At 32.0% G+C, this 12,106-nt stretch overlaps 1 protein-coding gene across 9 annotated transcripts in view; it reads right to left on the bottom strand.

Annotated features, from left to right (window-relative positions):
* LOC106073136 (RILP-like protein 1) overlaps positions 1-12,106 on the bottom strand; it is a 31,958-nt gene that overhangs the window by 8,573 nt on the left and 11,279 nt on the right. For 3 of the 9 annotated variants that reach the window (XM_056005280.1, XM_056005284.1, XM_056005288.1), the window contains exons 5-8: positions 11,810-11,992; positions 8,059-8,132; positions 5,948-5,989; positions 3,499-3,600 (exon numbers count right to left, since the gene is read on the bottom strand). In XM_056005280.1, coding sequence (XP_055861255.1) covers positions 3,499-3,600; positions 5,948-5,989; positions 8,059-8,132; positions 11,810-11,992 — 401 coding nt within the window. Of the gene's footprint in view, positions 1-2,314; positions 2,386-2,918; positions 2,973-3,498; positions 3,601-5,947; positions 5,990-8,058; positions 8,133-11,809; positions 11,993-12,106 lie in introns of all 9 variants that reach the window. The other 6 variants (XM_056005282.1, XM_056005287.1, XM_056005281.1 and 3 more) reach the window with 5 other exon arrangements.

Genomic DNA, 12,106 nt, shown 5'->3' with positions numbered 1-12,106 from the left:
CTAAACCATAGTAATGACACTAAATATATAAACCTTCAACATTTGTTTGTGTCAACTAGTTCCTAGACAGCCCCAGACAGGAAAGAAGGCTGCAAGGCTCACAAGGACTATGGAGTTCATTTTTCTATGTTCAAATGTTTTACAATGGAAAGTATAACAAACAAAATAACTGCTATTATCTTCTATTTTCTTTTAAAATGTCAAGAAAAAAAGTTACTAAATCATTAGGATATCATGATGTTGGTTTCTGTATAATGAAGTGTATTTCTGATACCTTAAGTGAAGGGGATTAGACCTTCTCAAGCCCTGGAAATGATCCCTTCTCAAACACACAAACTTTGGTGAACTTAAGGAAATATATCAAATCTCAGATATAAATCTTGTACAACTTAGCTCAGAAAAAGACATGAACCAGGACACAGGCACTAAAAAATCAAAAGTTAAAACTGACATACACAAAATATCTTTTGATGACCAGGTTATGCAAACAATTTGTAATGAAAACTTTACATGGAATTGGAATAGAAATAGAGAAGTAGAGAAAAGCAGATCAAAAACAGATCCAATGTCATTAAATAGGTCAATGCTATCAAATCTGATACTAAACTTAGTATTTAGAAGTAATCCATTCATAATATAACTTATGAAAAATGTAAAAGTCCCCCCTGAGACTCATCGATCTAGAGGGCAGATTATGTAAAAGTCATCTGTTTCTATGTCCAAGATTCAAAATCCCAAACATCACCAGGATTCAAACCTATGCCAAGTGCTTTACCACTTAGTCACCACACAATAATTACACTCAGAAAAAAAAATAAAAAAAAATTAAAACATAGTAATTTCAATAATTTCCATTTTTCTTAGAATGTGACAGAAAAAAATCCTTTAACACAAAAATAAAATTTGTGTTTAAGAATCAACTCATCAAAATGAAGATTCCACTTTGAAAACACAATGAAAGATTTAAATAGTGGACCAATCCAGACTATGTTTAGCCATACAGGAATGACAACTAGAAAATAAATGGCACACAAAACTGATACAAAATGTACATGCAAATTTGACTGAACAGGGCTTGACAAGCAGCAAAAACAAAAATTGTCATAGGAAAACAAACAAACATTAATACCAATATTGCTATACGTTGATTGGTTTATATAGAAATAAACATTTACAGAATTAAACTGCTATGTACACACATGGAACTATAGTGTTAGGGTCAACATATAAGAACACAAAAGATTGAAGTGAATGGTCTGCTGGGTTAAGTCATTGATGGATTTCAATTGTTTGAGCCTATTAAAGGTGTCTGGATAATTTTGTTGTTTAACTTAAAAGAAACAAAAGAACACTTGAGATTAGCCAGAAAAAAAAAAGACTTGCTTATATTTAAAAAGTTAGTTCTAGATTAGCAAGGCTTTCATTTCAATTAAAAACATGATTTTCAATTCAAGTTGCATTAGAAAAAGATCTATGTAGTGCTTACATAATAAGGAAAAGTTAGTAATGGAGACTGCTAGAGGTCACTAACATTTCTGCAGTGATGCTCTCCCATCATGATTTTAAACATTTAGCTAATCTCTGAAACATTTCTTGGCCTCCCATCTACATTAAGCATTGTTAGCTAGAAATATGTATTTAGCAATTACAATTATGTGGTTGACCCAAGAGCTATTCCCTTCACCCCACAAGTTAATCACTTCACACCATGAGCTAATCCCCTTACCCCATAAATTAATCCCTTCTCCCCATGAATAAATCCTTTCAATCCATGAGCTAATCTTTTCACCACCACCATGAACTTATTCCCTCATCACCATGAGCTAATCCTGTCACACCATGAGCTAATCTCTTTCATCACCATAAGCTAATCCAATCATCACCATATGCTAATCCCCTTACCCCCATGAGCTAATTTGATCATCACCATGAGCTAATCTCATCACCATATGCTAATACGATCATCCCCATGAGCTAATCCAATCATCACCATGAGCTAATCCAATCATCACCATATGCTAATTCCCTTACCCCCATGAGCTAATCCGATCATCACCATGAGCTAATCCCTTCCCTCCTTGTACAAGGGCCACTGAGTGTTACAATGTTAATATCACAAAAGAAAACATGTGCAGTTGATCATGCATTCTACTCACTAAAAGAAACAACTTTAAACAGCTACTAAACAGTAAGCAACAGAATACAAAACATTTTTGTTTGCACTGCCCTGTCAAGCCCTGAAAATAGCACTGTTCACAAAACTATAGGCAGCGCTAGAAACTGAAGTAAAATGAATATGGAGTGACCAACGTACAGCGTCAATCTACAGGTCATTTCAGTCATATATCCAGCTGGATGGGCAGGTTGTCCAAAATTTGTTGAAAGCTGGAGTAAGAGATGGGGGTGGTTTTAATGTTAAAGGTCATGGCAAGTATTGCAAGAAAGTTTTTAACAAAATCAGTTCGCTATTAAAAAGTTTGCAGTGTACATTGCATTCAAACAAAAGACTCTGTAAACAGACAGACAAATGGTCAAACAAAAAAACATTTTTTTAAAAAAATAATTTCATATACTGTCAGCCAGCAGAATATGTTTACAATATTTGCTTTTAAAAATTCAAACTTAATTTTACTATCCCCAAAGGAACATGTAGGATTTCTTTTTCATGCTGAATTGAAGTTGAGAATATATCAAGCGAGAGTTAATGCACTTATTTTTAATATTAGTTAGATAAATATAATTCAACCAGTTACATTTTTGGTTAGGACGTAATATTTTTAAAGTACCGCACATTGGAAATTGGAAATAAACTGATAAGCAAAGTACTAAAAATATAAAGCATGCTAACTAAAAATTAAGAAAAAAAAAAGAAGCGCTTCTCCTGAAACTAGATCTAGCTGTAAGCTGGCCAACCTCACCTAGAAAAGATTTCGGCTATCCCACGTACTAACTCATGACTCTTAGTAAAAGAACTATAGAAAGAAATGTGTAGAGCAATGAAACAGCCAGAATAGTTGTTGAAATAAAAGGTATAATTAAGTCAAGGAAGATGATAATCTGCCAGTGGTTTAAACAAATTAAGTTTCCCTTTGTGGAATATTCAGCACTTCCTTCCTTACATTTTCCCTCCCAACCAGTTGAGCTAAATTTTATTAGCATTTAAGAAGATGTGTTTAGATAACTCTACAGAGTCAACTAAAATTCCTTTTAATTAATATGGAAACACATTACATGTTCATGAGCCAATTAGTTAGTCAATTAATAAACATAACATTTAATTGCTTCATTCACCATAACAAACACACATACTGGTCTTCATAACCAACATTTCATATTTTCTTAACTCAAATCTATACACAAATAATGCACAGACTGCATGCTACTAAAGCTTTGGCCAACTGTACAGTTATTTATCATTAAGATGTAGCAGAACTATCAAGATACCTCTTACCCCCCTTTTAAAAAAAATTAGTATCTCCTATAAGCAATTTAACTTACAATTTTCTGATGCCTGATTCCTTCTTGATGCCAACTTTCTCATCTGGTTCCTTGTTGATGGGACCATATACTAGAACTTCTTCACCGGTGTAGGAAGACTTTCTAAATTAGGTGAAAAAGTTAGCAAAATGAGACACAGTTTAGAATACATAATGCCGATTATACAAGGCTTAAATACACACATACACAGCTAAGCCTTGATAATTTGTACAGTTAATCTGCACACAACTCAATTTTAAAAAAATTTCTTTGCTAATTACTAGACCCACATTTGGCTGGTAAAGAAAAAAATTGACACACACAATTTAATACAACAAAATTTAACCAATGTTATAAATTGAAAATAACATATTTTAGGGGAATACTTATACTAGACAACATAGAGCAGTACATAAGGTAGAGAGGTAACACTGAGAAATTGAGACAGATGGAAAATGTCATAAATGAACATAAATGCCTACTATCTGATAGATCTCAAGGATATAAGGATAACACAAACAAAAGTGTTTTTATAATAATGATATACATCATTATGACATGATTTGAAATTATTTCCTCAGTAAAACTTGAAATCCTGAATTACAAAATGTAAAATATATATTTCATCCAGAAACCTTTGAGGCCAACTATAAACAATTGAATGTTAGAAGTGAATTCAGAGTTAAAACTACATGAAACGGTTTGCTTGGCTGGACCAGTGAATCTAGTTTTATTGAATTAGTTTTGTTTATGGGTGATTTCTTTACAATGTATGCAAGCACTGGAAATAATTTATCACATTTTGAAATAATCCAGATTTTCTTCTTTCAGATCTGAGTCTGCTGAATAGAGATAAATGATAACCCCCCCTAGCTGTTGTAATTGTAATACAAATTTATTTATTTTGAGTTCTGATGCATGATGTTGTTTCATAAAACAAACAGATGTTTTGAAGAAGAGTGCAAGGAAACAAGAATTTAACTTTTTTTCTGAATAAGAAAAAGCTTTTCTTTGTAAACACACTCAGCCTTGAGTATCCCAGATTTCATTATTTGATTCAAGGATTTCATAAGTAATGGAACCTAGCTAAGTCAGTAGTTATCATAACAGTAGCTTTAGATCTGCCTACTTTCTGTAATTTTAGAGTCTGGGAACATCTGTTTGACTCCCTTTGTCATGCTACGAGACAGTTTAAACTCAACTACCAATTCTGGCATTAAAACTTCTGATCTTCTCTGAATGAGTTATCACTTTAATCTCTAAAGAACTCTCTCCTGAATTTGGTGGTTTATAAAAAAATCAAATCTATGTCAAGAGGCAGCTTCATTAGCAGTTGATTGGCTTTAATGTGCAAAGGCTATTTAAAGGTATTTTTTACAATCCCATGGCATTGTAGCCTCTGTCCTAAACCTAGATCTATATAAAGTTAGAACAGCCAATTTTGCCTTCTTTTTAAATTTTAGATTCCATATATAGGATAAGAAAGAAGATCAATACATCTCTTTATTAGATCTAGATCTAGTTACAACTATCTATTTAGATCTGAATTTAATTCTAAATATAGATTTACATTTCATGGTGCATGACATTAAACTTTTTAATGCTATACTTGAGTCTAGTCTAGATAAAATATCTAGATCTAGGTCTATATCTAGAAAGTTTAGAAAATAATAATTGTGTCACAACGTTCCAGCCCATGTTAGACACATAATGTAAAAAACGTTCTGAACTGTCATAAGAGCTAATGGGTTAATATTAAAATACTAACAGTTAAAAAAAAAAAACATGCTATAGTATTTTTCAAAATCCCCAAAAAATTTTGATAGTTATTTTGTAATTAGTTTATAATTTTAAAAATGTTAGAAACATTTTTAAAAATCTCAAATAAAACAGTCAAGTGTGTTAATTAAATGTCAAATAAAACTGAAGGGTAAAAAGTGAAGTTCGAGTTGTTTGGGATGAAGGAACACAGGGTTGTGCTAAGACTGACCAACATCCTACAGGCATGTTTTGATTGAAGGATGACCATGTTTTCTTAATATTTAAAATATAGTTTTGGAAAAAAAAAATTATACTACAGAAAAAACAACAACATATTAAATGTTGATTTCTTTTTGTCTAATAATGGTATAGAGTTTAAAAAAACTTTTGATTAATGTTAAGCCAATTTATTTCTAAACTTAATTAACAATTTGAGAAATGCTCTAAAGTCCCATTTCCTCTTCCTTGTTTACTATAATTTATTAACTTATTGGCATTAATTTAGTGAAGGGTTTTATTTATGGAAATGCATCATAAATTATATTAACCAACATGATCTTTTGATAACTTTCCAAACTTTTTCCCACAGGCTCTCAGAAAGCTTAGCCAAATAAACAAGTTTTTGAAGCAAAAATAGCCTTAGCTTTTATATGCTATGCACTTTTAGCTAGCCGGAAAAACTGGTTCAAATAAAAAAAAAAAGACTTACTCATCATAGTCACGTCCTTCGTTCTGAGCGCTGGAATCCTCTCTGGAATTGGTTTAGTATTTGACAACAGAAGATGAAAGTGGACGAGATAGAGCAGAGATGAAAACATAAACAAACCAAAGAGAGAGAAAAAAAAAAAGTATAATCATGATATAGAAGCCAACATTACATCATGCTGCAAAGGAAGCACAATTAGAAATGCAACAGAATCATTCGCAGTCCAAGTTTTCAAACTGTTGTTTTTGTTTTAAATAATGTTATATTGTCTAGTTCCTTTCAGAAAGTAAACTTGTAATAATAAAATAATACAGAATGAGCATAACATAAATACACAAATACAACTTTAAAAACAAAACTGAAACCACACTTGTTTTTCATGGGGTCCAAGTGTTGCGGGAACATTTTGGTTCAGTCAATTTGAACCATAACTGATGATTTATTCAATTAACATAGAAATACAACTTCACATTTAAAATGTTTAATTTTTTTAAATGAGTCAAAAATTCAACTCAATTCACAATCCAACTAAGTTTTACATTGTTGTACCTAAAATCTTGTTAGCAGTTTTCTGTTCCAGTGTATCATATCATGATGTTTACCTTATTTTGTTTTTTAATCATCAATGTCAAGGAACTGATTAAGCTTTCAGTGTGGATTTCCAGAAATAAGAAATAAAAAAATAATACTGTAGGCTCATTCTGTATCCATTTTGTTTTTGGACGAAAATATATTTAACAAGACAAATAAAATATCTTATTATTTTGTTCTCATTTGTTGAAAACAAACTAGTTAAGCAAACATTTCTTTTTTGGCAATGGCTGCAGCAGCCAAGCAGTTAAATACAGCAGTAAACAATGTAGTCAATTATAATTTACACTTTGACTTTATGACCACAAGGATACAAAGAATAGACTAATGTTGAACTTAAATGTTTTCAGGTTTTGAAGTTGAAAGAAAGAGTTAGAAAGCAACTGGTCTAACAGTTCAATCAGGCTTTCAAAGAATAAAACACATTAGTAAGTCAAATAAAAGCAACCTATTGGCATTAATGATTTGTCTAGTGATAAGAAAATAAAATTTATGCATGGCAACTTAGCATTATTATTAAAGCGTACTAAAGAAGAACCCTCCAAACTGAACTTCATAATTAAGCCAAAAAGAATGTTTTAAATAATGCTAACCCATAACCATCTCATTCAAATTATCAACAATATTTTATATAGCTCAAATGTTACATTTGCTACATGCTAAAGCCATGTAATGGCATGTTCTCATTGCACAATAGAAAGTAGAAAGAGTTGCTGTAGGGGATTTAAATGTGGCTACGTCACATGTCAACAATGAGCTTTCACTTTTATTTAAATGAATACTGTCAAAAAAAACAACAACAACAAATTATTGATCTATGAAAGCTCTGTCAATAGTGTCATTTCTCATTAGAGCTTGAGATGTTACTTCTATGCTTATTATTTCTACATCAAGTAGCAAAGCAAAATTAGAATTCTTAGTAAGAAACAGACTTTGTAATGAAGCAATAGCCCATGCTCATAAAATGATTAATTCACTTGAATTTACTATAATTGAATAGATAATTTACTATTAAATATTTTTTGTTTTAGTTATTGTAAAATCCTTAACCAACTTCATGAGGAGGAGTAGTTGTGTATATTTAAAAAGTAAAATTTTACTCTTCACCATGTCATTACATTTCATTTAGTTCATTTGCTATCATTAACCCTCAAAACGCGTGTGGTAGTTTAGCCTCTAAACATCAGAATTGTAATTCCATTTAGTATGCACTCATTGTAAAACAGATCAGCACTTTAAGGGTTAATAGAAATTCCTACAGTGAGGTGTTTTTTTTTTTAAATATTATATATCTATTTATGTATTGAACTCGTTAGATGGATGTTATTGCAACTTAACACAACTAATGGTTATATTGTAGTATAATGGATGCAAGGTTTTAGAGCTTCAAACTTCTCATACAATTTTTTATGTCTCTAAGTCAATATCTCCTAGCTAAGTTTCACTAGTTTGTAGACTAAACATATGTTTAAATATATGAACTAGCAGCCCAAGAGATTTTAAACACCAAAGCAAGCACATACCTTGGCTTATAGTGAGCCAACTCATCTTCAACTTCTATCAGCCTTGTCTTCAACTCATTTCTCTCCATCAGAACCTGACGACATATACAGTTCAAAGGTGAATTAAGCAAACTCTTTTATTGAAGGAGTAGCCGCACAAATAGAACTAGATATGAGCCCATAGTTTGAGATTTGGTACATTTCTTAAGGTTTAAATGTTAAGCTCTGTGTGAATACTTTCATGTGATGATGTAAACAAATGAAAACAGAGAAGGCAGACAATAGGAAGTTGGTCATCATTGTTGTTGTTGATATTAATTTAAAGGGTTAAAATTAAGAGGTGAAACACACACATTAAATCACAAACAAACTCATATCTTAATTGAATTGATGCCATTATGCATTGGGGTTAGCATTATGAAACTGAATTAGAGTAAGATTTAGTATCAGAATTAGTGATTAAGTGTTGTTTGGCTTAACAGTTACACTATTACTAAATTGTATTGTTAAGTTAGATCAATTTTTAAATAATTTTGTGACATACTTGAAGTTCTCTTTGCCAAGCACTACTCAAGAATTTCTTCCAACAATCATTGTACTATTTGTGTTGGCTTCAAAATAAATTCTAGTTAAACAATGATTTTTATTTCTTGGCCTCTTAAATGATCATGATTCTTTTGCTTCAATTTGTTTATTTGTACAAAAAGGTTTAGGTTTGAAAGCTCCCTGCATTGCCACTTTCTGGCAAATTGGTGATTTAAACTAATTTTTAATATTAAATAATAGAGTGATGTTAATAGAGTCAACACATGGAGAATAAATTTAGAAAAAGATAATCATGTTTCATCACCTCTAATTGGATTAATTAATGTATAAATGAATACTACAAGGAATGTCCGAAAAATGTTAGATGGATTACTTTCAATCATTGATAGGATGCTCATTTGAGCTGGACAAATTTTATTATCCTCAAATCCCAGTGCAACACTAGGATTCAACCAGGACCACTGGGTCCCACAAATAGCCACCTCATCTACAATAAAAAAAATAATTGAACCTGTCTATGCTATAGCCAGCAACGTAGCTCTCATGTCAATTTTTTTTTCATAGCTCCATTATGTGTAAGCCTCAAGACATTTTTACTTTACAACCACCTGTCACAACAATGACCTCAGACAAATAATCCAATAAAATTAGGTCACAACTGTTCATTATAAGAATTCTTAACAATCCCTTTAACAGTGTCATGTGCATATAATTGTCTCATATGGTACAGAGATAGAGAGACAGAGACAGAAAGAGAGAGACAGAAAAAGAGAGAGAGAGAGAAAGAGAAATTTGAATGGCCACATCTGGCCAAGTTTGCACAATGACTAAACCTTGTAAATGTGTGGTGAAATTAGTAGCAGAACACTAGTGTCCAGTTTTCTATCAGGATTTGTATTCAATTAAGATGTGAGAACTTTCAATACAGGTTAGGTAACAGCTGTTCAGAAGAGAAAAACAGTAAAGGCAGTTTGCCACTGAGCTGACCCTCCCTCCCAACTTTTTAAATAGTGTACTGAACAGAGCCTCAGAGTTAGCTTAACATGGACATGTCAAAGGTCATGTTTCAAACACAGCCCCATACCTGTTGAACAAAGGAACAAGACGTAATTGTGACAAATATCTACAAGACAAAGAATGGGGAAGGTGCTGTGCAACACATGAAAGAAAACTTTTAAACTTTAGAAGGGCAAAAAAAACTTTTTTTTTTTTAAAGAGACGTGGGTGAATGAAGGGAAAGGTTAGATTTAAAGAATACAATTGTTTGTGTCATTGGATACAGGCCACTTTTGAAAGGTGTCTCAACACACCAAGCAAACAACCTACCCCATACCCATCTCTAAGGTCAATTAAGCCTATGCTGAAAAATACTGTTGGCTGCATATATTGATCTACTATATTCAATCTTATAATAAGCCTTTATTCTATGATCTTGAAAGAATTTGTTTTTCAAACTCTTATACTAGTTTGTTTTTTTTCCTTTTTTTGTCCCACACACAAATTTGCTATTCCGTCTTAATTCCCAAGGAAACTATTTTACATTTATATATAAGAGTTTTAATGATGTGTGTCTTAGCCCCAGCTGTGCTAGAAGACCAATTGAAATTGTTTATAGTGATGTGTTAGTTACAGATCAATGTTCCTGTTATCCTATGCATGGATGAATCACGCTGTATTTATGGTAATTGTCGGTATTGATCTATTTCTTTATGTGTTTTGAAATGCAGTGGAGAGTTGAAGGTTAATGTCAAATCACTAACAGCGCACCAGAGACAAGGACTCTGTGGGTAGCCTTGTTTTTAAATGCTTTTGTAAACATTTAAATATTTCATAGAGAACTAATGTAAAAAGTCTGTAAGAAAGTCAAAAAGTAAGTCACTTATTTTTAACCCACTGGAGCATATTTCCAGGTTTAAAAACATTTACCTAACAAGATGGACATAACCTGGAATTTACAACAAGGTTACAAAGATAGTTAGTGTGGAAACACAAACTCAAAATTGGCCCCCGAAGTGGTCCACCCAGGCAGGTAAAAAGGCAGTTTTCAATATTTTCAGAATGAAATTCTATCAAAGGCAAATGACAGAGAAGAATGGAGAAAGAGAGTTGACAGATCTTGTGTGTTGTCCCATCGGTACAGCAGACCAAGGGATAGGTGAAAGTGAAGGTGAAGTTCGATGTGAACCTGGCCTAACTGATGTCATATAATGATTACCTTATTGACCTAATTGTTTTGTATAGGGTCAAACTCTTAATGAAAGCCTCATTTAAAAAAAAAATTTCATAAAAAAGAAATAAAAATCCTTAATTAGGTGTCTTATAGATAAGGCATTGCCCGGCAGTTCACGCGATAATACGAAACACTACTTATTGATTTTGGTTTTAAATTATGCTCCACTTATATGCATATTAAATACATTTTTTCTCTTCAAAAAAATGGTAAGCATTTTTTTGTAAATGTAGTAGTTAGTATGACAAAACTTAGCAATACATTTGTAAAAAAAATTTTTTGACAAAAAATCTAAAACCATTTGCATAAATGTGTTACAAATATGGTAAATAGTCATTTCCCTTACTAAATATCCTCCTGTATTTGTTACTATTATTAGTGAACAGTTGTAAAAATGGTGTATTTTTATGAAAAAAATGCTTGCATATTTGATTTAAAAATTAAATTTTTCACTTTCAGAAAAGAAAAAAGTAGCTGTTGCATCAGAACTTTGAAAGGTCTAAAATATCATGATGTCGGATTTTCAATATCTTTTCTATTTAACGAGATCTAAATGGGATGGACTGACAGACAGACATTCCCCACAAAACTAATAGCATCTTTTCCCCTTTCGGGGGCTGCTAAAATTAAATCTTAAATTTAAAAAAATACATTTTTTTAAAATACAGAACAATAATTTGTAAAGAATTTTTAAAAAATTAAGAAAAATATGTCTAATTTCAAATAATATATAGTTGCACAAACTTTCCTACATTGCACACAGGTGAAAGAAAGAGAGGAAGACTGAAAAGAAAATGAGTGGATGGTATATAGGGTTGGACACGCTTATCCTTAGCAGATTCCCTGAGAACAGCAAAGAACTGAGACAGTGAGCTTTAAGTTGTGAAATAATCAGCATCAACACTCAGTGAAAAGGGAGATAAAGGGTATGCAAAGCAAGGTCAGCCTTATTGTAAATCTCACAAACAGGGCCAAAATTTAAAAAAAAAACCTTACCTGTCGGAGCTCATGTAATGTAAACCTTGGCCGGTTAGGATCCTTGAGGTCAATCACCAGCTTGCCCTCCAGGTCAAAGCCTGGACTGCCTGGACTCATAACATGCTCTGTCTCTGTGGCTGAAGTTGTTGTGGTAGCCTTAGAAATCTGTTGCTTAATAGGCTCATTGCAGGTCTCTCCTGACTGAGCAGTTCATCAAGGACAAATGTCAGAATCATTAACATTCATAAGGGGATAGAATAACAACTATAAAATTCATGAAATTTTAGCTATAAATAGAAGTAAAATTCTCTTTAG

The sequence above is a fragment of the Biomphalaria glabrata genome, chromosome 12 (assembly GCF_947242115.1).
Source record: "Biomphalaria glabrata chromosome 12, xgBioGlab47.1, whole genome shotgun sequence".
Lineage (NCBI taxonomy): Eukaryota > Metazoa > Mollusca > Gastropoda > Planorbidae > Biomphalaria > Biomphalaria glabrata.
This window is presented reverse-complemented; position numbering and strand designations above follow the sequence as displayed.